General features: G+C 42.9%; 1 protein-coding gene across 1 annotated transcript; it reads left to right on the top strand.

The window, feature by feature from the left end:
• The first annotated feature begins 568 nt into the window (after positions 1–568).
• On the top strand, positions 569–27,820 carry FNBP4 (formin binding protein 4). Its single transcript, XM_021009718.2, is given in 21 exon segments — positions 569–1,063; positions 2,753–2,848; positions 6,797–6,933; positions 7,178–7,364; positions 7,940–8,087; positions 8,210–8,330; positions 9,486–9,779; positions 9,781–9,825; positions 11,883–12,093; positions 13,228–13,352; positions 15,930–16,034; positions 17,398–17,531; positions 18,510–18,700; positions 23,585–23,721; positions 23,723–23,751; positions 23,753–23,894; positions 24,051–24,195; positions 24,737–24,895; positions 24,898–25,031; positions 26,201–26,358; positions 26,751–27,820. Coding segments are annotated over 21 exon segments (3,183 nt in total). The 5' UTR covers positions 569–669; the 3' UTR covers positions 26,842–27,820.
• Positions 27,821–27,933: the final 113 nt, after the last annotated feature.

Below are 27,933 nucleotides of genomic sequence, written 5' to 3'. Positions count from 1 at the left end.
CTGATCCTTCACCTGGAAGATGGTCATCTACCTGAGAGCCAGCATGGCTTCAGAAAGGGCCGAGGAACGGTACATACGGTCTTTGCCACTGACAACTCCAGGAGAAATGCCAGGAGCAGAACAGAGGTCTGTATACAACGTTCCATCGTTCCATTATTGACCTGACCAAGGCTTTCCATACTGCTCCGGACATAGTCGGAACTTACTGTTTACCGATGGATTGAGGAGCCATTGGCCCCCAGTTTGTGTCACGCCTGGTGCTAGGTGCTACGAATAGGATAGAAGTGAAATCGTTTCCCTCCTCAAGGAACTTACACTCAAAGCGAGAGACACACCAAAGGCACACGGAAGTAGACTCCAGACCCAAAACACATACAGCAGGAAATTTAAGAGGTCTCTCCTGCCCCTCTCCCTCCCGAGGAGAGACTGTTACGTGACAGAGATCGCTGGGCTCCATTGGTCGGTTCAATCAGCCAATGGCCCGCTCGGCTAGGGCCGGCCCCGCCCATTGGGGCTGGCGCCTGCGCGCTGCTGAGCCGGTTAGGCGCTGTGGGCTTCGGGGGAGGGGAGTGGGTCATGAATATTGATCGGGTGCGGACGTGCCAACGCCGCCTGCCCTCCCCCTGTCGGCTGCCTTGACGCGAGTGGCGGCTCGCGCGGAGGCTCGCGATGGGGAAGAAGTCGCGGGCGGTACCCGGCCGGAGGCCCATCCTGCAGCTCTCCCCGCCGGGACCTCGGAGCGGCGCCTCTGGGCGAGACGCGGAGCCCGAAGCCGAGGTTGAGGTGGACGCGGTGCTTTCCGCCCCGGCTCCTACCCCGACCCCGACCCCGACTCCGGCTCCAGCTCCGGCCCTGGCCCCGGTCCCGGCCCCGGCTCCGGCTCCGGCTCCGGCTCCGGCACCGGCACCGGCACCGGTCCCAACCCCGGCTCCGGCTCCGGCCTCGGCTTCGGCTCCGGCTCCGGCCCCGGCACCAGCGGCGACCCCGGCCCTGACCCTTGCCCCGACGGCGGTAGCGACGGCGGCCACCGTGGCGACCTCCCTGGAGGACTCGCCCTCGGAAGGTAAGGAAAGGCCGCGCGGAGCCTCGGCCCCGAGTAGGAGTCACGGCCCGCCTCGGGCGCGCTGCCAGCGGGAACACCCCAAACTCGAGCCCGGGGCTTGGGGCCTAGTCCGGCCCGGAGCTCCAGGGCTGGGCCTGGAGGGGTGGAGGGCGAAGGAGGAAGAAAAAGGAGTGTGGGGCCCGGGCGGGCCGGGAGAAGCCGCCGCAGCCTCCGCCCCGCGGCTGGCCTCGGGCCAGGGAGGAGCCTTCCCGAAGGACTCGCCGGATGACGCCGAGGCCGGGGCTGCCATCTCGGCGCGGCCTCTCGCCGGGAGCCCTGCGGCTGCGTGAGCACGGACCAACAGCCAGCTGCCCCCGACCGCCCCGGAGCGGGGCCGGAGCGAGGGACGTGACTGGGCCAAGGTCACCCCCGCGGCTTCCGAGCCGGGGTTGTTTTACTGAGCATGGTAGCGACGCTGTAGCGCCTGCGGCTGCCCCAGCCGGGAGAGCACCACGATTGTCGCCTTAAGAGTTCTGGGGTTTGGGGTTTGTTTTTGTTTGGTCCTTGCTTCCCCCAGCACCTTGCCTAGCGCATGGCCCATGGGGAAGGGTTTAGTAAAATGCTCGTTGAAGTGAATCCAGCAAAAGCCTGATTGGTAACAGTGTCAAAAATATAACATTCCTGGAGGAGTGGAATTTATTTCCAGATATGGGTCATCAGCATCTCTGTCCCACCCCCTTAGAAGTTATTAGATGACTAATGAGTTTTGTTACTGGGAAACACTCCCATGCTACTTAGAAAACATTATTATAAAAAAGAATGTGGATTTAGGGCCGGAAGAGACTTTAGAAGTCATTTAGTCTCACCCACCCATTTTATGGGCGAGGAAACTGAGGCCCTTCAGAGAAGTTGAGTGGCTTGTAATAGAGCAGAGATTCAAACTGGGTTCCTGTGATTCTAGATTTGGTGTGTATGATTCTGAAAAATGGAAATGCTGTATTTTATTGCTTTTCAGATGAAATAGCCCTTGTGATTGAGAGTTATTGTTAAAGAATTAATTAAATTTTTAGGTTTTGAATGTGATAATCTTTAAATGAGAAGCTACTTGGCCTGTAGGGGAGAAGGGTAAAGAGTTGATCAGAAAATTCTGGATTCAAGTCTTGCCTGTTGACATATACTAGTTGTGTGACCAGGCAGTCTCTTAATCTGTCACTGCTCCAGGCCACTCCTTAATACTATAAATTATGGCCGATTTGAGATCTGCATCTGGGGAGGAATTGTGCCATTCTAGGGCTTCCAAACAATGAGGAGATAACAAGTTTGGATTTAAAAAATTGCAATACTTTTTTATTTGTGTTTGGAAATTCCTAAGTTGTATGATGAGTGTAAGGAGCTCTGTTCTTTCCAGAAATTGTGCTGGGACTGTGGGTGTGGAACATGCCATATTCTGTCAGACTTTGTTGATAACTCCTTTGTTTTCCTCTTTTAGTTTTAGCAAGGGATGGCTTGCTGGGTAGGAGAGAGAAGAGGGATACCTTCAGAAATGAAGGTGATGTCAAAACAATTACTATCAAAATTTAAAACAATTTTTAAAAGTAAGGAACTAATTCTTATGCCCTAAGTCATGTTATTTGAGTCTTTTGTTTGGTTTGGGTCAGAATTTTTAGATGCTATCATTTGTAGTCTAAGTTTTCTTTACTGTTCTTTCAGATGAGCAGGAAGTTGTTCCAGAAGCTCCTAAAGTTATTGTTCAGAATCCCCCCAAACCAGTCATGCCAACGAGACCTACCAACGTTAAAGCAACAGGTATGGATTTGGCTGTTTGGATTTTGACTTTCTATCTTTCTAGAATAATTAGAATTAACTAGTACGTTTTGATTAATTATAGTTGTCTCACTGATATTATTCTACTTATAAAACAAAAATTCAAAAAATCTTTGCTTTCTTTCTGACTTGCCACTGGCTTGTACAGCTCACCCAGTTTGAGGCAAATTTAATGTTGAGAAGACCTCCCCAAATAATTAAATACTTTATTTGATTTGATAATTATTTAAAATTCAAATAATTGGAAAAACTAAAATTTAGCTGCCAGAAAACATGGTAGTGCTATCTAAATATATTTTGGGAAATTATGCTTACAAATCTCAATTTTTCTTATACTGTTAATGAGCCGGAAAATTTTAATTCCAGTCCCACAAAATTGAAGCATATACTGTAATTAGTCTAGGGATAAGATTTTACCCTGAAGCAGAGGAATAGTGTTGAAATATAATGAGATGTTCAAACCTGTTTTATTTATTTACTAGATTTCATCCACTACTAAAAGAGTTTTACAGAGCTTGTGTATTAAAACAGGGTATCTGGAAGAAAATGAACTCTCAAAATACCACTTTGAGAAAAACATAGTAGAATGGTCATTGGAGTAGGTTCATAGCAGTATCACATATCGTGAAGATTGGTTCGCTCAGCAGGTGCTTACTGAACACAGGCTGTACTCTGTGCAGGGTGGGTGAGTTCTGTGTTTAATGCTGTAGGGAAAATCCATAGGAGCCTCAGGCCTGATCCCTGTCCTGAAAGGATCGATAATGAGGCAAGGCGTGTGCCAAATTGGCCTAAACATTATTGATCATTAAACTGAGACTAAGATAAGAATTGACAGCTCAGGCTTTCTGTGGAAATTGGTCTAACCCATTCCTAGAAAAGGCAGCAGGAAGAGTTGTAATCTGGAGTCCTGCTACCACCCTTATTATTGCTGACGTTCACCTACGCTGTCTCATTTCATCCTCACAGCCTACGTGTAAGTAGGTGCTGCAGATATCCCCGTTTTATATGAGGGTGACGAAACTGATGGTCATAGAGCTCAAATGACCCGCTCGCTAAATGTCAGGTGGATTTTGTCCCCAGGTCTCTTAGGACCCCAAGCCGCTGGCTTATTCTAGCCCAGTCCAGCGCTTGGCCGTTTCTTGCCTGAACTGTTGCAGTTGTCTCTTAAGTAATCTCATTCCCTCCAGCTTCGCACTCCGATCCTTTGGATGGACCACAGCTGAATTAAGGTCTTTAGATATTGTTCCTGGGTACCGCAAGCATAACGTCCCCCATTCCTTAGTCTGTCTGCAGCCTCCCCCTCCAAGCTTAACTCCCATTCTTTAACTTACACATTTATTGGGTTTGGTTTGGTTTTGGTTTTAGGCAGTTGGGGTTAAGTGACTTACCCAGGGTCACACAGCTAGTAAGTGTCAAGTGTTTAGTCTGAGGTTGGATTTGAACTCAGGTCCTCCTGACTTCAGGGCCGGTGCTCTATCCACTGCGCCACCTAGCTACCGCCACATTTGTTGTTATAACCAAGTTTGAGTCTGCTGTTCACATCATGACTTTCCTTTATTTGCTTTGCCCAGAATGAGCCCTTTCTTCTATGCTTCTCTGAGTCCTGCCTGTTCTTCAGAGTCCCTGAAGGGCTCCTTGATCCAGTGGCCCAGAGTGCTCTTCTCCTCACTCAGTGGCCATGTAACCACATTTAGTAGCTTTTTCTGTGTGTTCTGTCCCCTTTTTGTATATATGCTCATAGATCACACAGTGGACAAGTAACATTTGATTAGGCAGACAGTCTCACACAGTGCAGATCTGCAAGGGAAAGGTGGTATTCGCAGGCCAGGACTAGAACTGGGGCATTTAGTTGAAATCAGCATCCTGCTTCTCCCTCAAACTGTCTGGTAATGGAGAGGCGGTGGGGGGATCATAGTAGAGGCTGACCTGGAAGGCAGGTTGTGAGTTACACCTTATACTTCTGACAGGTACTAGCTGTGTGACAGGGGGCTCAGCAGTTTCTCAGTTGGCAACAGCAACTTTCAAACAAAATTGCATGGTGGGTTGTGGAGAGGGAGAGTTTCATATTCTAATGAACTTAGGTCTGGACCTCCCAAAATAAAGCATTAGTCCGTAATATTGAAGCAATACAGAAACATTAAAGTTTAAATGAGTGTTTTCATTTGAGAGTTATAGGAGTTGATTTCTCTAGGGAAAAAAATAGCTGCTTACTCATCTATTTTAGGTGATCGTGGCATTCTCTTAAAAGATTTTTTTTTCATTAATCCATAAGTAAAAGCATATATATTTTTAGCATTAACTCTGTGCTATGCCCATCCTCTCTCCTTTCTTCCCTTCCCTCTTTGCGCTCTCTCAGAATCAGAGCACATATAGCCATTTAGAATCTGGACCCACTGTCTAGATTCTAGTATAGATTTTTCAGTTTAATTTAGATATAATAGATTGTAAAAATAGTTTACTTATCAGCTCTCATTAGATATACTTAAAAATTGTTCTTTACTAGTTATTTTTATACTCTTAATGACTTACTCATTAATGCCTTTTGTTTGAAATTGTATCTAATTAAATATTCGTTTAAGTATTTTTTTTAAGTCTTAATTATGTAGGAGGATTTTATCTCTAAGATCCAGAAAATTTAAAGGAGTTAGATTTTTAATTGCACTTTAACAAAGTCCTTAGAAACAGCAAGCAGCAATCAAAAAAGTTAGTGAATGAAAACTGAAAGCTGACAGAAATTGCAATCCTCTATTTAAAATGTCAGCCTTGCAGGGCTTTTCTGAAGAAGGTACTTCATAAGCTTTAAAACACTTTTGGAGATATGAATTGTTCTTGCTAGTAAAATGAATGCTAACTTGACATAGTGGAAAGCAACCTAAGAAAAAAATAAAAATTTTGAAAATTATGCCACTGGTAGATAGCATGAGTTGCAGGAGCTCTGAGCTGAGATAGGACTAAAGCCTATTTGTGCACACACTGAGCCCTGCTCCCTAGGCTGTTCAAGGAGGATGACCCAGCCCATGTAGGAAATGGAGCAAGGGAAGCTCTGTGCCTGCCATTGCTGGAGGTGGGCTGTGAGAGGCTGCTGTAATTCCAGCATGTGTGACTCGGGCTCAAAACAGAATGATAACTGCCCCTTGGAGAAACATACATGCTGAGGGAAAAAAAAAAGTAGGGCTACGTTTCCAACACAGTGTCTGGAACTATTGACATAAGTTTGCTAAAGCATTTGCAGAATTGAATGTGAGTACTGCAAAGATGGGATCCAGGAACAAGGTTTGGCTCTTCAGACGTAGAAAACTACAATCAACTTGACAGATTAAAGAATGCTTTTTTAAGTATCCTAATTGTGACAGACATAAATAAGGAGGCAATAAGTGGCACAGAAGAACCTGATTAACTTGAATTGAGGGAGTTATATTAATGGTTACTACCATTAGCCAGTTCCAAGTATTATTTCACTTCCTAATGCTTGGTTACTCAAGCAGTAAATATTTGGAAAGGATGACCCTATGTTTTATGTGCTTGAAAGCCTAGGATAAAAATATTTTGCCTGGTTGTTACATTGTATCCAGTGATCAGTTACAGTCTCTGTTATTTCTTTTTAGCAATATTGGCATATTACTCATAGTCCCCAAACTACAGAAACTGTAGCACAGCTGAGTGCCGTTAGCATGGTTTTTTTGTGTCTGTGGCTAATTTCAAGAGGTCCTGAAACAGATGTTGACTGCTCTGGCTCAGTAATTAGAAAACTTATTTTTGGAGAAAATATTCATTCATTATCTGCTGAGTGACAATGTGAAGTTCAGCTTTTGGGCTAAAAGTTTACAAAATAGAGCATAGCAGTTATCATATAATCATACATGAGACATCTTTCCTAAAATGTTCTGGTTTATTCTTGTTAATTTGGTTTCTTTTTTGTCTGGTGACCAGGAGGCTTGTGTTTGCTTGGTGCCTATGCAGACAGTGATGATGATGAGGGTGATACGCCTGAAAAACCAGCCTTGCCCAAGGAGGCGAATGGAAGCCAGTCCACCGACATTGACAGCACACTGGCCAACTTCCTAGCGGTTAGTAATAGTTCAGTTTTAGTGGCAATAGCCACTAAAATAGTTTATTCTCAAAACAAATTATTAAGCACGTAATTCTGTAAAAAAAATTTCCTAAGATTTTTAAGATTTGGTCGTTGTATTTCTTGGGAAAGAGGTTAGGGACTTGATTGAATACAATTGAATTTTTTTTTAATGGTTACTATATTTTCTCCATTTTTATTGATTTTAAATCTAATGCATTTGTCATTACTTCCTTTTAAAGGAGATTGATGCCATAACAGCCCCCCAGCCTGTGTCTGCTGCTAGCACTTCTGCCCCTCCTCCAACTCCGCCTCGACCTGAGCCCAAGGAGTCTGGAACGGCGTCCGTCTCCTCTTCATCTGCAAATGGAACCGACTCAGGCCACGCCACAGGGTGGCAGTATGACACCCAGTGCTCCTTGGCAGGAGGTGAGCTTGGTTCCCTAGTGTCTTTGAAGTCATCTTATAGCCTGCAGAGGGGGCACAGGGAAGATAGAAGTTATAGTGCACTGCTCGTTTTTTTCATAATCAAGTTAATTATAAATGAATGTAAATGCTTTTAGTTGGTAGCACTGAAGATAAAAGATGTCATTATTTGCTACCAACCTTTAAGATTGTGGGCTTTGAAATATTTTTGGAAGTTGGGTGCTTGGAATGTTTGTTGTGTAAAGATGGCTATTTACCATTGAGATCTGCCCTAATAGATGCCTATGTGCCGTCTCATTAGGACCAGTAAGTATCTCTGCTAGGTGAGTAATCAGGCGTTACCTTTAACTATATGCCCTGGAGGTCAAAGAGACACGTGGCTGAACTAGTGAAGTTCCCTTTTTCTTGTTCTCTCTTTAAGCCGCACTTGCTGTTATAGGGTTGGTTCTTCAGGAGACACTGCAGAGGAGGGCAGCTTGTTGTTGGAAGTCTGGTTTGGGAGCTGAGCGGTTGTGAGGCTAATCACAGAATTGTGGGAAGCGCTCCGTCTTGACGAAAATCTGCTTGTTTTCTTCTAGTGGGGATTGAGATGGGAGACTGGCAAGAAGTCTGGGATGAGAACACAGGCTGCTATTACTATTGGAACACACAGACAAATGAAGTGACGTGGGAACTCCCACAGTACCTGGCTACCCAGGTGCAGGGGATACAGCATTACCAGCAGAGGTGAGAATGATCTTTGGAATGTTTATCCCCCCCAATTAGAAATTCATTATAGAGTCACAAGATTCTCTCCTTGTCTGTATAGCTTCTTCTCTATGCTGCTAGCTAAGAATATTCCTTTTTAGTTCTGTAGCAGGTGCTGAGACAAGTTTCCTGGTGCCAGCAGATATATATTCCAAAGAAAAGGCTCTTTCTGTTACCACTAATAAGAGTGGGCCACTCTTGGTTAAGCGAGAAGTTAAAAAGGTCAGTGCCGGCAGCTTAGGTAATTTATTCACATTAATCATATGATTGAAATGTTAGGTTTTTTTATACGTGTGATATTGGTTCTAATTTTGGATTGTTAACTCATTCTTACGTCTGAATCTTTTGTTAGGATCCTCCGTGACCAGTTTCTCCTCCCAAATTTCTATTGAAATCATTCAAAGTATTTTTGTCTTCCTCTGGACACTAAAAGTTCATGCTCGTGTACCCCTTTTGTATTGAGATTTTTTTTACTATTCAATTTGTTTTATTGGATTAGGTTTCTTGTTGCTATTGGCATGTAATAGAATTTGACATCTTATGTTATTGCCATGTGTGCTAGAGACTGTGTTTGGGAGACAGTATACTTTGAATTGACTTAATTTTTTAAGCATCCATTGTTGATGAGCTTGAATCTAGTGAAGCTGGTTTTAAACAATAGACTCTGTCTGCTGATAAAATTTGTCTGTCCAAATTTGTACTCTGTTTGGTATGACCTCTGAGAATACCAGGTTACCTACACACTAGTGGCATTGAAATGAGGTAGTACTTCAAGGATAATGCATTGTTAGCAACCAGGTTGGTGTGGTACATTTCATTTTTTAAATCATTCTTCATGTTTGGGCCTCATGACAACTCCGTGGTGCAGTTAGGACAGTTAGTCTTCATTTGACAAATAAATTGAGCCACCTTTTCCCAGGGAAGGGGAGAACACATCACTTTAAATGGCCTTCGCAGCATCCCTGTGAGGTGCTCAGTTTACAGAAATGGATTTGGACTCAGGGCTTGTCTAAAGTTACTTGCTGAATTAATAGAACATGGACGTAAGATGCTTTGATCTTTTTTCCCCCAGACGAGAGTGCCTTCTCCCAGTTTTGCTTATTATAGTCGGAGTAAAGGTGATCTCGAGAAGGAGCACAAGTTCACAGACTATTTGTTCCCAGTAGTGATACTTGAGGTGAACAAAGGCTATGTAAGGGTCCTCTTCGGATGGGACCCCGACCACAAAGGTCTACATTTATGGACATTGTTTGGGTGGCTGAAAGAGGGCCGACACCATTTATCCCAACTCACATTTTTTGGGCTTCTTGGCTCTAAAAGCAGACGTGTATCAAAGAGGTGAAACGGTCACTGAGAATGTTTCCCATACCATTACAGGAGGTGAACGAGGGGATCCAAGCCCTTTCAAACAGTGAAGAGGAGAAGAAAGGGGTGGCGGCTGCTCTGCTGGCCCCTTTGTTGCCTGAGGGTGTAAAAGAGGAAGAGGAAAGATGGAGGAGAAAAGTGATTTGTCAAGAAGTCGATCCAATGGCAGAGGTAAAGGAGATGGTGACGGCAGAGGAATTGCCAGGGACAAGAAGAACCCAAGAAACTATGGGAGAAAACGTGGACGCCAACTCCCCAGAGGATCTGTGTAGTGTTGTGCAGTCCGGAGAGAGTGAGGAGGAAGAAAGAACAAGACACCCTTGAACTGGAGCTTGTATTGGAAAGAAAAAAGGTAAATGGGGGAGCTCTGACATGAAGGGCACAAGTCGCTTTATGGGACATGTATGCACACATGACAGCATCAGTGGACTGATGAGGCCACTTCATAGTTTCTGACAACAGTAACTTTAGGAGAATTTGGTCTACTACCCCCCAAATTTGTTTAACTTTGGTACTACATTTAAAATTGTCACTACTTTCAGGGTTATTTCTTTGTGGAGTGGGGCTTAAACTCAGCATGTCTAAAATGGAATTCAGTACCTCTTCCACCCAAATCCTTCCCAGTTACCACAGAGGGCAACGCCACCCTCCCAGTCTTCCAGGCTCACAAACAAGGGCTCATGCCTTACTCTGTCTCACACACACCCCCAACCAGTCTGTTGCCAAGGCCTGTCAATTTTACCTTCGCAACATCACTCATATAGGATTCCCCCCCACCCCTTCTCCTTCTGCTACCACCCTGGTGGAGGCCCTTATCTATTATCTTCTCACGGGACTATTCTAATAGCCTGCTAGTGGATTTCCCTACTTCACTCTATCCTCCACTCAGCTGTCATATTGATCTTCCTAAAGCACAAGTTAGACCTTGTCATTCATGCACACACACTTTGTCTCCTTCCTTCTGATACAGCGTCTTTCCTGCTCTCCTCCTCCAGTGACTTCCTATCACATCCAGGATCAACTATAACATCCTGTTGGGTGTTCAGACCCCTTCATAACTTCCCCTGGCTTTCCATTCTTTTTAGACCTGACACCTTCTCCTCCTGCCCCTTGCCCCCCCTTCTCCCCAGGTCTAGTTATGATGACTACTTATTTGGTTGATCTCAAACAAGTCATTCCATCATCCCACTCTGAGCATTTTCTCTGGCTGTCCCCCATGTCTGGAAGGCTCTCCCTCTTTATTTCTGCCTCCTGGCTTCCTTCAAGTCCCAGCTAAAATCTCTGTTCCTACAGGAAGCCTTTCCCAGTTCCCCTCCTCACCACAGCCTTAATACAGCTGCCTTCCCTCTGTGGATCGTCTCCAGTTTATCCCATTACTAATCTGTTTATATGTAGTTGTTTATGTGTTGTCTCCTATGTTGTGCTGTGCACTCCTTAAGAACAGAGACTGTCTTGCCCTTCCTTGTATCCACCATGTTTAGCACAGTGCCTAGCACACAGTAGGCATTTAGTAACTTTGGCTTGTTGGCAGAGATAAGAGAGCTAGCCTTAGAGTCGGGAAAATCTGGGTCCTGATGCTTCTGACCCTACTAGCTCTGTAGTTCTTGGTAAATCATTTACCCTCTTAGTGCCTCAGGGAATTATCAAAGACGTGGACTCTTAATTTTTGTTGTATTTCTGTTGGACCCTTTTGACAGTCTAGTGAAGCTCCAAACCCCTTCTCCGAATGATGTGTTTTAAATGCATTAAATAAAATATTTAGGATTGAAAGTCCACAGACTCTTTAGCTTGAGAATCCCTAGAATTAAGACTGTAAGCTGCAAAAGAGTTGCTTATTTGCATTTGGTCAAAAAAGTTTCCTTATTCCCCAAACCACCGCCACCTCCCTCCCCCCAAAAGAAAGGCCAGAGTAGAGATTTAGTACATGGGACTTAGGTTTTTAATTTGAACTTAAGTTCCCTGGTGCCATTTCTGCCTGCTAGAGCCAGCAGAAGTCACGGGTGTGTGGGGCAGATCCTCCTTCTTCAAGGAGAGTTAAGCGAGTATCAGAGGACCCATAATTGAGAATTTCTCCTATAGTGATAGAGCTTTAGAAGGAAAGGCAGCTGTATAAACCATTTTGTGCGAGGAACAGATTCTGAAGAGCTTTTCTATTCTGAGATCTTTAGGTACTATCCTTGAACATAGGTAGAATGATCTCTGTTTTTCTAAACATTAACTGCGGAATCATCATCAACAAATAATCTGATTATCTGTTGTATGTGGCATATTAATACTAGGTTTTAGAACTACAAAGAAAGTTAGGAGATGTATTCTTCTGCATTTAAAGAGCATACACTATATTCTGGTCACTTATTCCAATTCTCAAAATGAATAGTTGATGTAACTTTATTGTTGGGTTTTTTCTAGGCAGAACTACGGGCATTGGAGGAAGGAGATGGTAGTGTGTCAGGGTCTAGTCCACGGTCTGATATCAGTCAATCAGCATCTCAAGATGGAATGCGTAGACTTATGTCAAAAAGAGGGAAATGGAAGATGTTTATCCGAGCTACCAGTCCAGAATCTACTAGCCGGAGTTCTAGCAAAACTGGCCGTGATACCCCAGAAAATGGCGAAATTGGTAATTCAAGGATTTTTGTAGCATTTTGAAAGGAACCTTTTAGGTTATTACTTTCCTCTAGTGATAGTATAAAGTACAATTTTGTTTATCCCGTCCTTAATATTGACAGATTATAGTATCTTCATCAATTATAAATTAATCGATGGGACATTTTGAATAAAGATCCATCCCCTTTTATAGAGAACACATAAAAAAAGCAGAAGTGGACATAATAGCAAACAATAAAAAGTTGTCATGAAAAGCATTAGGCTAGTGGTAATAGGATATTTGGAAGCAGAAATGGAGGTATATTGAAAGAAAAATGTCATTACGTGGATCTGCAGTAAAGCAGTTAGTAAAAATTTCCAGGTGCTGTTGGTTCTTTGTTCAGAAGAAGTCTGTGGAAGTCCTCTGGGAGGATTTCATTGTTTCCTAAAACATCTAAGCTGTATTGACAGCTGTAGAAGCTGCGGTAGTAGAACTGAAGTGAATAGCTTGAAAAGTAAAGCCAAAGTAAGAGGAACTGGAACCAAGGTGTTGGGTGGACTGGGCCTAGAGTTGACATGCGCCATTTTCCATTCCCCACCAGAGAGTTCCAGTGCTGGTGGATGCTGACATCAGAGAACTTCTGAATAAGGTTATGGCAAGGAGTATGCATTATAAAGAAGTCACTGAAAATGCCCAGAGCTCATCTCTGTGGCACAACTCTTGTCCATGCCATGTTTCAGGTACTGGCATATGAGTTGCATAGAATCAGCAGAACAGTTTGAAAGGAACGCTTTGGGAAAGAATTCCTAGTGGATCATTCACGGAAGTATTAACAGTAAAAATCAAGAACCTGCATTTATTAAGTGCCTGCTGTGTCCAAAGAACTGCTGGGCACTGGGGATGTGAAGACAGCAAAAGGGTGGGGTTATTCTCTTTGAGAAGTTTTATGTTTTATCATACATTTTCTAAGAAAGATGAAACAAAGCAACAAGGAACCAAAAGAAATCTATCACTCTGATCGCAAGCATAAAATCAATGAAGAAATAGTTGAGGTGGGCGTTTCCCAGTCCTTTGCTGCCCATGACCAGACAGTAGCCTAAAGGGAAGAAAAGGGCTCATGAAGACTAGGGTTTTGGTCAGCAAGGTGAACGTGTTTTTCTTTTCCAGCGATGAGCACTGAAAATTCAGAGAAAATAGATGAGCATTCTGACAAAGAGCCAGAGGCAGAAGAATGTCCAGAAAAACTAAAGTCACAAATGGGGCCAAAGCTGGATGAAGAACAGGATTTGAAAGTATGTGTGTTAATTCATGCAGCCTTGCAGATGAAGATTTGAAATTTGACTAACCCAGTTTATTTTTTTTAATCAGCCTTTTGCAACTAGGAAGACTGCAATTTAGCACAATGAACGGTTTTTACTATCTGCAAAGCATAAATTGTCATTCACAAAAGATATGAGTTAGTGGGTTATTTTCACAAGCGGGGGTTATGGTTAAGAAATTCCTAGGTACCTTACCTGTAACACACACAGGGTAAAAGTAAAAGGCTGGAGCAGAATATATTATGGTTCAGCTGAAGTGAAAAAAGCAGGGGTAGCAATCCTGATCTTAGACAAAGCAAAAGCAAAAATAGATCTTATCAAAGAGATAAAGAAGGAAACTGCATCCTGTTAAAAGGCATCATAGACAATGAAGTAATATCATTACTAAATATATATGCACCAAATGGTATAGCATCCAAATTTTAGAGGAGAAGTTCAGGGCATTACAGGAAGAAATAGACAGCAAAACTATACTAGTGGGGGATCTCAGCTTCCCTCTCTCTGAATTAGATAAATCTAACCACAAAATAAACAAGAAAGAAGTTAAGGAGGTAAATAGAACATTAGAAAAGTTAGGTATGATAGACCTCTGGAGAAAACTGAATGGGGATAGAAAGGAATATACTTTTTTCTCGGCGGTACATGGCACATACACAAAAATTGACCATGTACTAGGGCATAAAAACCTCACAATCCAGTGCAGAAAGGCAGAACTATTAAATGCATCCTTTTCAGATCATGATGCAGCAAAAATTATATGTAACAAAGGGCCATGGAAAGATAGACTAAAAACTAAGTGGAAACTAAATAATCCTAAATAATGATTGGGTCAAACAACAAATCATAGAAACAATCAATAATTTCATTCAAGAGAATGACAATAATGAGACAACATACCAAAACTTATGGGATGCAGCAAAAGCAGTTCTTAGGGGAAGTTTTATATCTCTAAATGCTTACATAAATAAAATAGAAAAAGAAGAGATCAATGAATTGGGCATACAACTAAAAAACTAGAAAAAGAACAAATTAAACACCAAATTAGAAATACTGAAAACCAAAGGAAAAATTAATAAACTTGAAATTTAAGAAAACTATTGAACTAACTAATAGAACTCAGAGCTGGTTTTTATGAAAAAAACAATAAAATACATTAGCTGTATAGAAGTTCTTTTCCACGTAGATTTATGCAAGCAAGTACAGTAACTGTAAGGCCAGCAGTAGCGACTAGTACTGTGTAGGAGTTATTTTTTTCTCCAGTTAATACTATTAATGTATTTTCCTATTATAATTTAATTACCAAAAATCTTTTTTGGATTGGAATAGAACTGGCCTGGGTGGGAAGGAATAACTTATTTATTCATTGTGTAGAGAGCAGTTTGGTACTACCTGAACACCATTTGGTTTACATCAGTGGTGTCAAACTCAACTAGAAATGGTCCGAAAACCACAAACAAACATTATCACTGTATTATATTTTTACTTATTTAGTTAAACTTTTCAATTACATTTTAATCTGACTAGGCTGCATATTTGACTCTTCTGGTGTAAATGTGTTTTTCCCAAAATTTCACTTGTGTAAAAACTGTATTTAAAAAAAAAAAGAAAGTATACCTATATATTTTTTCAAAGAGACTTCATTGGAAAAGTGCTGCCTGTTTTCAGGCCAGTGAGTTACCTGCCTTGGAGTAGAAAAGGCTTGGGTCACACTTTGGCCCTGCCCACCAGTATGACTTTGGCCATGTTACTTTCTTCCGGATAATAATCTGTGGGCCATATTTCCTTGCAAGTGACTCTTTGCATGCAATTTTAAAGTTGCATAAACACTGGACCATTAGGGTGAAGGGGTAACTGACAGAATGAATTTGTTTAGAGCGTTATTCTAACAGCATAGTCGCAAATGCAATCCTTGTTTGGACTAGGAAAAATAAATCTGATTCTCTGGCTGCAGCCGGCTGGTAACATACTTTATCCTGACTACCATCCTACAAGCCCCACCAGCAGAAGAACATCTCCGCCAATCGCTTGTTTTATTTTTACCTGAAAGGGCTGGAGCAAAGTAGAGCCTGGACAGTGAGAGAGTCTGGCTCCTGTGCGAGGCTTCCATGTATGTGTCTGTCCGCTTAAAAGGCCTCTTCAGAAATAGGTAGTCAGGGTTACAAATGTCCTACAATGTGCAGTTCTGAGTCTTTAGGTCAGATGAGTTATTTTAAATCGTGTTTGAAATGTATTCTGATGTTATGTCCTAGCATCTAGTTGGCTTTGACAGACTGTGGTTGTGATTTGCATGATCGTGTGTACTGTTTTCATTGTGTGTAGATATTTCACTGCCAAAAAGAATGTCAGGAATCTTCATTCTCAAGGACTATTTTTTAGTGTCCACCCCAAACCTAGCTCTGCATTTATGACTGTGAGGCAGAGAGACTGCCTAGGGAAGAAAATTGTCCAGATGCATATTTGGATGTCTCTGTCAGTCAGTGGAGAGAGAGTTCATAGGAGCTGCTGTTGACTTCTTGCATTCTTTTTCTTTTTTTCTCCTTTGCGGAACAGTTTCAGATTGGAGAACTGGCAAATACCCTGACCAGTAAACTGGAATTCCTAGGAATTAGCAGACAATCCATCTCCAATTTTCATGTGCTACTCTTACAGACTGAGGTAGGTTCAACTGTCAGCCAATTTTGTACATACCATCAGTTCTCTGTGTGATTATCTGTTTGGTAGACTGTATTAGATTTTTAATTCAAGAGTGATTTTTTCCTCTCTAAATACATCTCTGACCTGCCAATTCAGGAAACACAAGTAAAGCAAAAACATAATTTTGATGGTAGCTGGATGGCATAGCAGATACGGTGCTGGACTTAGGAAAACTTGAGTTCAAAGCCTTTGTAGCTGTGTGATCCCGGGCGAGTCACTTCGCCTCTCTCTCTGCCTCAGTTTCCTCATCTGTAAAATGGCATCATAATTGTAACTATGCCAGGGTTATTGTGAGGTTGAAATGAAATAATGTCTGTAACATGCTTTCCAGACCTTAAAAATGTTGGCCGTTGTTATTACCACATGTAATAAAGCACCTCACGAGTCCTGAAGTGCTCTATGTAAGTCCAGAACATTGTTCCATAGCTGTATGAAAGCACTTCTGACAGCCAGCACACCAGTGCTTGTGGAGCCGTCCCAGTAACAGACAGACAAGTAGGGGTCCGCACACGCCCTGCCCCTTTTGTGACACAAACGTTTCACTTGTCCGACACAACTGAAGAAATCGTTCCACTAGGAATTGAAGAAACCTGTGACCCTGGCCAGTAGTTCAGCAAACTTAACCAACCAACAACAAACAGGCCTATGTGTAGAAAATGAAGTTGTGTTATGTTTTTAAAACCAAAACTGAGTACCTTAGCTTGCTTCTCCATTTTCACAAATAATAAATGGATAGGTGATATATGAAGTTGTCAAAGTAAGACTACATAAGAATAGACTAGAGCCCCATGTTACATGAATCACCCTTAGAGTGCAAGAGGTCATTGATTGATCAAGCTGACCTCTGTGGTAATGCGGCATAGACAAGAGAATGCTGGCTGGGGTGTCACAGAGACCTGGGTTCGAGTTCTCCGTTTGACTCACATTAGCTCCGTGCTTGAGCAGGTCACCTAACCAACCTTTCAGTGCCCCAACAACCCTCTCAGAATATCAGTTTAAGGTGAGTTGGTGATGTGCATCGGTGGAAGGGGTCTGCATCCTGATGACTTCCCTGCACTGATGAAAATTGGGATTCAGATCCTAGTAACACCTTCCCACCCATGAACCACAAGATCTCAATCATACTCTTAACAGGAGCAAGTCAATACATGTTATTATCACTGTTCCCTGCTAGTGTGCCGCAGCTTTGGGCCTGTGACTCTCCCTCCTGGCCAGAGAGGAGAGCCACCGCCCAGTTGGCTGTCGCCTCTCAGAATGCAATTCCATGAAGCCAGCCAACTTACTCCTTAGAACAATGAATTGAATTGAATTTGTTTGTTGCTAGACGCGGATTGCAGACTGGCGAGAAGGAGCTCTCAATGGAAACTACCTCAAACGAAAACTACAGGATGCAGCAGAACAACTAAAACAGTATGAAATAAACGCCACTCCTAAAGGCTGGTCCTGCCACTGGGACAGGTACGCACTCTTCTCCCCTTTTCACCTTTCACCTTTGACATCTCAGACATGATTTGTGATCATCACCACCTGACGACGTGACGTCCTCTTGGAGACTTCGAGCGGCTTCGGTTAGCAGTGCTGGGCAGGCAGAGCACCACCAGCACTTACAGAGTTTGGGCCAGCCACAAATTGGAGAAACAAAAAGCAAATGTTTAAAGTGTTCCATGTAACGGATTTTTTCCCAAGATTGGACCAAGCTGGTTTTTACTCTCCAGAGTGTAATTTCACGGAGTAGGGCGGGCTTGGGGGTTAAGCGCATGCGAGAGCTCTGTGCGCTTTACAGGACCTCTGGAAGCAACTACTCCTGATTAACCTCGGTGAAGTTAAGGAAAGCTTCGTGGCGGAAGATGTGAATGAAGAGCAAGATTACTATCTTCTGCCAGCAGGTCAGACGAAAATATTTCTTTTTATATTTGGCTTTTCTTGATTTTTTTTTTCGTTATTTGAAATCTTTGCTCTTTTATTTTTCAGCTCCCAGATCCTCTCCCTCTCTTTAGCTTTCACTGTGTTTGATATCAAGAGTATGAAATGTGAATTCCACGGTCCAAGAGGGAAAGAGCCATCTTTCACAAACTCCGCTGTTCTCTTCTTTGGAAGGGAAATTAGGGTTCTAGGCGATTGAGTCCCTTCATTAATGAAACTTGAAACCCTGTTAAGCATTGGCAAAAAATGAGATGTTTTGCAAGCCCGTCATCTGTTGGAGTTGGAGGGCTCAGGGCTGTATTCACAGAGCTGCTGGCAGTGCAAATAGCTTTGAATCATCCTTGGCTCTCCTTCCTCAATTCTCAAAGCTGTTTGTTGCCTTTGTGAATAGCAGTTCATTAAGAAGAGGTTCTTCCCTGTGAGAGCAGACTGCTGTCCTGGGACAGGACCAAGTGGAAGTGTCACTACAGGAGACTAGGTCTTAAAACATGTGTTTTCTTTCTTGTGATTTAGGGATCATAGACGTTATTTCTATGTAAACGAACACTCGGGCGAGTCTCAGTGGGAGTTCCCAGATGGTGAAGAAGAAGAAGAAGGAGAAGGGCAAGCCCAGGAAAATAGAGCAGAGACTCTTCATAAACAAATCTTGAAAGAGAAAAGTGCTGCTGATGCAAACTCTGGGGAATCCACTGAGAATTCCACAGGTAAAAGTGGCAGTTTGCAATCTAGTCATTAGGCAGGAAGGGCTTGGTTTCAGGGGCTCACACATATACGGGAAGTGCTTGTGACAAGGAGGATGATTTTTTTTTTTAAGAATACAGCTTTAACTACTAACTAAAAAATAGTAGCTCAACCCAAAAGAGGGAAAACATTAAGAAAAACAGTAGCCCTGTGCCTGGAGTGGTTAGACTGTGCTGTCAGAGCATCAGTAACTTTAAATCCGTGTTTGAAAATGACTTAGAATCACTCGGACCAAGTTCCAAGGTTACCCGTGAGCCTGGAAGGCTGTGACCTGTTAACAGTATAAAGATGGGAACATTAAATTAGAATGACTGGTAATCACATGTTACCAAGACAGTGATTTGCTCTTTCGTGCCTGCCCCTGTCAGATGGGAATTCCAGTGACGGACGCTGCCTATAACCAGATTGGCCCTCTGTGTAGTTGAAGTGCGAGTTATGAGCCATGGCAGACGGAAGCCATGCTGTACAGCAGCCAGTGGTTTGGGGGCACGGGCACAGAAGAAGGTCATTACTGGAAAGGGTCGATAATATTCATGTCGCACAGTTGGTTTCTCAGTGGGTAGTTCTTGAAGTCTGGATGTGATCCCCTCAGCTATCTTAAGGTTTCTCTGCATGTGAGAGAATGACATCTTACCTTCAGGGATAAATAAATGACAGTGCCAGAGAGTGCTTGGAAGGTCATACAAAAATAACTGAAGCATTTAACTCGTAAAGGCAGCAGATGATACATATACAAAAGAAGATCAATTTGTGTCTAACTGCTGCTGTTTTTTAGCAATGGAAAAAGGAATGGATTCTTGACATGATCAAGATGAGATGGTGGCATTCAGTAGTTTTTCTCTGCTACCTTTGGGTGGCAGCATTTGCTGCATTGGACCATGGGAGTGGAAAACAATTCAGTCCCATTTGGGAAGTTTTGCCCTAGTCCCCAGGAGACTCTAACCTTGCTGAGAAAACAGTAACTTTTGGTTTTCTCATATCTCTGTGCCTAATGGAGTCCATTCTACATTGTGGGCTCTAGACAAGTGATATTTTTTTTTTAATACGTGCATTCCAGCTTTCCTTTGGACCTCCAAGAAGAGTAATTATTTGAAATTCTGTCTGTACAGAATTTATTCTTACTAATCAAGAAAGTTAGTTTGGTCTATATTGGTCACCAGTTCCGAGTAGAAGAACTTAAAATGAAGATAGATATGACTAGCAGCAGCTTAAATGGGACAGAAATCTGTCCTCCCTCTAAACGAATGACTTGATGCTTATCTGAGAGCCATGGAAACTTTTTATACCCAAAGCAGCTTGTGTGAAAACTAATGTTACCTTCCAGAATTCTGCCTCCAGATCAGCATCTTTCCTGATCATCTCTCCATCCCAACGAGCCCTATGAAACTAGAACCATATTCTAATCTAGATGGGCAGAACTGAAGCACCTCACTCGAGTATTCATGAAGAAGAGTTTTGGGTTTGGGCCCCTCATGGTACATTCAGCAGTAAAATGTAAATCTCAAGTCGATTATAGTAGTTTTTAGTACATAGTGATTGAATGAAGACGCTTGAACGCAGTTCTTAAGAGGCATATAAAGTATCCTTTAGATCTCAGTCCTGCCTAACTGGGAGGTCATGACATATTGTCATTTTTTCTCTCCACTCATGTAATCTTCACATAGGAGGAATCCTCGCATCATTAACCTTGCTAGTAATGGTACCACGAACACTAATAGTGGTACCCACATCCATTTATGCCTTGCTTTTTCTAGTCACCCACTTGATTATGCCAGAAAGAAAATCTCGAAATGTTTTTAAAGCAGCTCCCTTAGCCTCCTCCCAGGAGGCAAAGTAGGTCGTGCTGTGGGGAGCATAAAGCCTCTCTTCATGCCAGGGGCCTCCTAAGATAAGACCAAGGTACGGTTAAACAAACTGATCTCACGCTTGGCACAGTTGAGATGTCTGCTATGGAAAATAGCACACATTACTTCAAGGCCTGCTGAAGAAAAGTTTAATCAATGAATATTATCATGCAAGTAGTGTCTTTAATAGCTAGCAGTTAATGGAAAAAAGGTGGTCTCCCTAGTGAAGGAACTGGCAGATTTCTAAATATGCTGGTAATATCTCATTTCGCTTCTTTATTCCTGAAGGTGGACAGTTTTTTAGGATACCCAGAGATTTAGTTTTGCTTAAGTTTTGTCACCTGTAATGAAATTTTAGCTTCAGAAAGTTACCTTTGTTTAGTCCCCTAGACCTGAAGTTATAATTTTTAATTTAACTATTGCTTGCCACCATTTGTCTCTAGCCATGATACCAGCAGGTTAGTTAGTACTTGTGGATACAGTGAGATGGGGATAAAAAGTACATGTATGGGTAAACATGCATAGGAAAAAAAAAGGTGTAGGATTCAGAACTCTCCATTCACTTTGATCTCAACTTTAAGAGATAATTTCCTCATATTGTGGTTCAGTAAGGTTACCTGTGGAGATGCTATTCCTTATGGCAGCCAGACGTGGGCTTCTTCAGTCTTGTAGGATTTCCTGAGTACTGAAAAAAATAAAAAGTGGCATATTTATTTCAGTGTGACTAGAACAACAACAAGTCTGTGCCATAGATGTCCATGTGCTCTCAAGACTGAGTGTTGAATCAAAATTTTAACCCATCAGCCTAGTTCAAGCCAGTACATCAAGGTACCTTACAGGTCTTAGGCCCAGAAAGACTATCCTTCAGGCTTAGACTGTAGATTTTGAGTTAGCTTACTTATGTGTAAATTACCAATGCATAGTCATCTTTAATGTACTTGGTGTCTGCTGTAATTTGGCATCTGTTTTGTTTCAAACTAATGTACACAAGGCTGATCAAATTCTAGTTAGGTTTAGTGTCACATACCACAACCAAGGCTTCATCTGTATACTAATACAGCCTGAGTACTTGACCTCAGGTCCAGCCTACCATATGAACATCTAATGTACTCATAATACATCATCTGTTATCATGCCATTGACCTTGGCCATGTATTTCACAAGTGCCAGTAGTGTGTTTTTGCTGTGGAAGGAGGGATAGAATTGTCACCAACCCAGAAGAAGCCTACTAATGCCGCTGTTGATTATCTGTCCTAGTACTGATCTCTTAAGACAAGCCTAAGTGCTTCACTCTAGATTCCCACCAGGCTGAACTCCTACCCAGATGCCCATTACAGGATGGGTCACTCTGTAAGTGCATAGCACAGCTTTAGCTAAGTCAGAATGATGTGTTGGTGAGAGCCCTTGATCCACATTTTAATAGTGGTCTGCTGACCTGCAGTACAGCAAATACTTTTGTCTAATCTGCAAAGTTTCTTAGCATCTAAAAGATCAACAGTTGGGTGAGCTACATGGTACTATAGTTTTTCTTTGTATGTACTCACTAAGAGCGACTTTAGGATCTGTGGGATATCTAATACTTTGATGAACTTGGAGCTTTTCAAATAGTCTCATTAATGTCTGTCTTTGTCTTCTACATAGCAATACTGTAGAAGCTAAGTGATTATTGGCTGATGCTTTTCTTTGAGTTATATGGAGCTACAAATACAGTATCCCTATTTTTCTAGGCTTATGCAACCTATATGTTCTATTCCATTACATTAAAGTTCTCTTATAAGTCCATGTTTAACACTGCTTTTGACCGTGAAACTGTTAACAGGTGGCTGCAGCTGGATCCACTTCTTGAGAGGTGAGATTTGTTTGGCTGAGACTTTTAGGTCCCTGGACTTGTTTCATTTACTACTGGGGAAATGTGTTGTAGAACACAGGACCTAGGCTTTGCTTCATCTCCCTCATTTCTCCCATAAGTGTTTGACTGGGCGGTTTCTTTGAGGCTCACCATTCTTTAAATTCAAGAAAAGAAAATCTTTGTGAAATTCTCAGGAAATAGGGAAAATCTTCTACTTACAATAAAGTGGAGGAGAAGTTTTTCTCTTCCTTTTTCCTCCCTCACACCATTTCTCAGAAAAAGAGGGAGATAAATTGAAGGGGGTCCTCTTGCCAAGCTAGAGGGACCAGTTCAGATACTTGAGGCTGAATTAGGGGAGGTTCAGCCGGACACGCTAGGCCTGCGATCTTTCGCATCAGCAGCACGTTTTCAGTGGTGGTTTTGTTGGCAGGGCAGCAGACAAACTGGGAATGGTTTGGTCTTTGTTGCCTTTCTGCTCCCCTTTCTGAGCCCTCTTCTCAGCTGCTTCCTCATCCCAAAGACCTGATGATGGCAGGCTACCCATTGATTTTGCAGAATCACCTCTGACACCACCATTGAGGATTCCATAATGCCCTATATTCTAAACATTTGTCCACCCTGATCAGAAACTTGCATTCTTTGGTGAATCGTACTGTCTGTTTGCCCCTTAGCTGTTAGCTTGTTAACCTAAATGAAACTGTTTAGAAAGCTAAGGGGCAAGGGAGGGAGCTTTCCTCGATGCTCCAGGCCACTTCTTCCTTCCCACTGCTTCTTGTTTTCACTAGACTTCCATTTAGCTCAAAACTCATCGTTAACCAACTCAGTCTTCCACCCCTGCACGTTGCACTGTTCTCTACCTGGTTCTCCGATGCAGTAAGAAATTGAACTCAGCTAGAGTAGCCTCTGAAAGAACCTCTTAAATCTTAGCTTTTTCTGAATGTCATTCAACTATACTGATTGGAAACAGTGATGATTTTTTTATATTTTTTGAGTGCAGCAAACTGGGCAGTGCAAATTCCAAGTGTATGAGGCATGTAGATAAATTGGTCTGGCGTTTCTCTGTGTCCGAGCGGGCTTCACTTGTGGTGCCAGCGATCAGTTGTCTGTCCAGATCGGTCTCTTTTTTTCTCTTAACGTGTGTCTGTCTGTCTTAGGTTCTCTTTGTAAAGAGCCCTTTCCTGGCCAAGTCTCTTCTGCGTCGCTCGTGCCACTTACTCCGTTTTGGACCCTCCTTCAATCCAGTGTTCCTGTGCTTCAGCCTCCATTACCCTTAGAAATGCCACCCCCGCCTCCCCCCTCCCCCAGAGTCACCTCCTCCCCCACCCCCCACCTCCTCCTGGAGAGGATGGTGAGATTCAGGAGGTAGAGATGGAGGATGAAGAAAATGAAGAGCCTCCTGCCCCAGGAACCGAAGAAGCTGCCCCCTTAAAGCCCTCTGTAGCAACTCCAGCTGTCAGCAGCCAGGTGAGTGGCACCATGGGAATCTTGGAAAGGAATTGGGATTGAGTGGCTTTTTGTTAAATGAGTGCAGCTTTTTAAAAAGTGTCTTGTTTGTTTTGTTTTTAGAAGAGATTGTTTAACTTATGTCTAAAACTCATCAGAAGTTTTTTTTCTGTTTAGAGTTCAGTTGATTCCATCACCTCCAACTCTACTACTACCAGAGCAGTGAAGAGGAAAGCCTCAGACACAGCTGCTGGAGTGGCCCAAAGATCAGCCACCATTGGTGGCTCTCCAGTTCTCTATAGCCAGCCAGCCATAACTACAGGTGAGCCGCATCTTGGCACTTAACCTGGTGATGTGGTAGAGCTGTCGAGTTAGATTTTTCAGATCCAGAAGTGGATTTTTAAATCTGCTTAGGTCCCTGCCTCACTTTGTCAGCAGCTTTCACATAGCAATGCAGAGGTCAGGAGAGACTTAGAGGCTAGTTCTGACCTTGCCACCGATCAGCAGGGTGGCTGGGGGCGAAGACCAGAACTCTTTGAATCAGACTGTTGGTCCTGTCTGTCCCACTTCTCCTACACAGTAGATACAGTCCCTCCTGGTGATTAACTGACTCTCTAGGTTGTACTAGTTTAAAGTTGAGGGATCAGTTAGATATTCTAAATTTTACTAGATGTAAGAGTGGAAAGGTTAAGATGAAAAAAGGTTTTTCTTTCCATCTTATACTTGATTCTTAAGTATCCTGTAGGACAGCCTGAAAGTATAAACAAGTAGAGTTTTGTTCCAGAAATCTCTGTTAAGCTCAAACTCTCTGTCTAGTCACGTGTTATTTGTCATTTATGTGATTTTTATGATGTCTCTGTCAGGTCACCAAACTGTAAATGTCAGCCATCAACAAACCTCAGATATCGCCCATCAAACAACAGGCACCAGTCACCAAGGCACAGGCGTGGGCCTACAGTCAAGTTATCTGGGACTGGCAGCATCTCCTGCTGTCATGTCCTATCCTGAGTGCCCCTTACCGTTAGAATGACTGTTCCCACATTACAGCCAGTCCCATCTCGAAGCCTGCTGAGCACTGCTAGCGTCACAGAGCCTCCGCCTCCGCCTGCTCCCAAAATGCCGCCACCTGAGAAGAGCAGGAAGGGGAAGAAGGACAAGGTATAGGATGTGTACTCATAACTCATTTATAGAAATAGCAAGTGACTATTTTGGTTGGAGAACTGTGCTAAAGGATTCAGATTTCAAGTATGACTTAGGAATTCATTAGGTGGGGACTTATCAGTAGGGAGTTGCAGAGCTGGTATAAGACTGCAGGGGAGGTGAGACATCAAATTGGAAAGGCCTTGAATTCTGGGTAACATAATGTGAACCTGGCTTAGTAGTCTGTAGAGGAGAATGGGAAGGCCTTTGGGAAGATTATGTCAGTACGGAGACAGGTTGGGGGAGGGGATGAGCTCCCATATTAGACTGGCAACAGTGTAGGAACATAAAGGATGGGTTTGAGAGATAGATGGATGTTGCAGAGGGAATCAGCATGAATGGGGGGGGCAGCGTAAGGAAATGAAAGATGGAACCAAGGATAGTGTCTTAAGCAGCTTCCATATTAGGGAGTTAGAGAAGTAGACAGCTCTGAAGAGGATATTCAGTGGAGCCAGTAGAAAGAGAAGAAAACAGAAGAAGATAGACGTTGTGTAGGATGCGAGCCTTTTCCCCATGATGGAGCAGCTTTGGGTGTCGTAGAATTAATCGTGTGCGTGTGCGCTGCTCGTTAGAAGTAATTTTATCGCCATGAACATCACAATCGTGTTTGTTTAGATGATGAAAGCTGAAGTGTGTATAGCCCAGGGGATACAAGTTGTAGCATGTATTTCTTCTCAGGACATGATCATCTGTCCTCTGCCCACCAAACTGTGCTTATTACTGTTACCCTAACATACACTATAATACACCCCCAGCTCTAACTCCTCAAATCCTGCAGGAGTTCAGTTCACGTGTTACTTTCTCAATAAAACTTGTCCTGGTCCCACTCAGGCAGTGATCTCAGCCTCTTTCAAATTCCCAGTCACCCATTTTTTGTCTTAGATGTCCAAGTACTCGAGGAGCCATTTGGGGTCTTCTGTGGAGTTCAGCGGCTGTCTTTTGTTGAATAAGGGAATAACTTAACACAGATCTGTAACTCAGTGGTCATGTCAGCTGTACAGATCTTCTGATATTCCCCCTCTTTTTCTTTTAGCTTTCTTGCCTTGTCCCATTCTTCAAGTTAGTGCTTATATTCTTTCATTTCTTATATATAATTTTTTTCCAAATTTTACATTGGACTTTTTCAGGGGAAGAAGAGTAAAACAAAGATGCCATCTCTGGTAAAGAAGTGGCAGAGCATCCAGCGGGAGTTAGATGAAGAGGAGAATTCCAGCTCCAGTGATGAAGACAGGGAATTGACATCACAGAAGCGAATCGAGGAATGGAAACAGCAGCAGTTAGTCAGGTATAGTGAAGTTTGGTTTTTGTTTTTAAGGTGTAGAGGAGGGTTTTTATCCTTCAGACCATAGCCCTGCCCTGAATTTTATCCTTTCCTGAGAAACAGATCCACATATAAAAATATTTCCCTAGTATTTCAAGGCCTCATCCAGACGCTGGTGTTTCTAAAGGCTTTTTTTGGAAGTTGAGCACTTAATTGAATGACTTTGGCCATAACTTGTGAAGAAAATTAACTCCCACACTAGAAGGATAAATGGAGAAATTATACAAAATACTTGTTTCAGGATGATGTGCGGGACGCATAGAAAGCTTATTAAATACTTCCCACCGCCCAGCAACAAAGGAACCTAGGGGTTCTTTCTCTTTCTGGCAAAGTAATGTGTCCATTGTTTCCCACAGTGGCATGGCTGAGAGAAATGCTAACTTTGAGGCCCTTCCTGAGGATTGGCGTGCTCGACTAAAGAGGAGAAAAACAGCTTCAAACACATAATTCATTCGGGGCGTTTGTGTTTCATTTTCATGTACAGTTAAGAGTCTTACCACTTTTACTGTTGTCAAATAAACTGTAAATGTTTTGGGAGAGAGCTTTGAATTTCCTGTTGGTGAAAGAACACGTGGAAAACCAAGTTTTCCCTCCCTTCTGAGGATTGGAATCTTAACAGCTGAAGTTAAAGGGCCAGGCCCTTGGACTTCCTCTGCCGCCTTGGCCGTGTGTGTACACTCACGCATCAATTTGATGCTAAGGCTGAGGAGCAGTATCTCGATCACAGGCTTAATAAGGTGTGAAGGAAGGAGAGGAGGGGGCAGGGAGGTCTGAGGGTTCATCCAGATCGCTGTAGTTTCCATCTATCCCCAGCAAGTGCAATTAAGCAGAAGGCAGCAGTTCTCTTTTTTTCTCCAAAACCTTGTTCCTTGCTTATAGCCTGGTAATCCCGGCCTGTGCTTCCAGCCTCGGGCTGCTTGCCGCCCATGTTCTGCAGTACCTAAGTCTGATGGCTCTCCCATACTGACAAGTGTCTGCACTGGTCCGCAGAGATTCTAGAGCTGAATGTCCTCATCTCACTTGGACACTCGTGGAGGCTGGGTTCAGAATTTCACACAAGCAGCAACGATTGCCGTTTAATATCTCCGGTAAAGAAAGGTGGATGTCTCAATCCCTTGCTCTTAGCAGAATGAGTATGTCAGAAGCAGTCAAGTCCAGATTAATGTTTCTTTGTCTCCATTTTACCCTGTTCTCAAGTGCACGGTCCTTCTGTCTCTTTGTACTTACCGTCTGTACAGATTCCAATATTTAAACAGCGGTTCCCTGTTCTTTGTGTTTTGTATCTTATCACAATCAGGTAAAAGTCACTTTCTTTAAACTGAAGGAAAAGCAAATTGTGTTTTAGAGCTGTTTGTATTTCTCCCGTTTTTGACTTTGTAGATTTGTATATATGCACTAATAAAATCTTTTTACACTTCTGATACAAGTGATCCTTGTGATTCTCTGAACTCTGTCGCTCTGTAACTAGCCTATTCTCACACATCAGCTTCCAAGTACGAGCATTTGTTTGCATTTGGAGCAAGTTTCTCTATAGAAACA

Source organism: Phascolarctos cinereus, unplaced genomic scaffold, assembly GCF_003287225.1.
Source record: "Phascolarctos cinereus isolate Bilbo 61053 unplaced genomic scaffold, phaCin_HiC Scaffold_9;HRSCAF=440, whole genome shotgun sequence".
Lineage (NCBI taxonomy): Eukaryota > Metazoa > Chordata > Mammalia > Diprotodontia > Phascolarctidae > Phascolarctos > Phascolarctos cinereus.
This window is presented reverse-complemented; position numbering and strand designations above follow the sequence as displayed.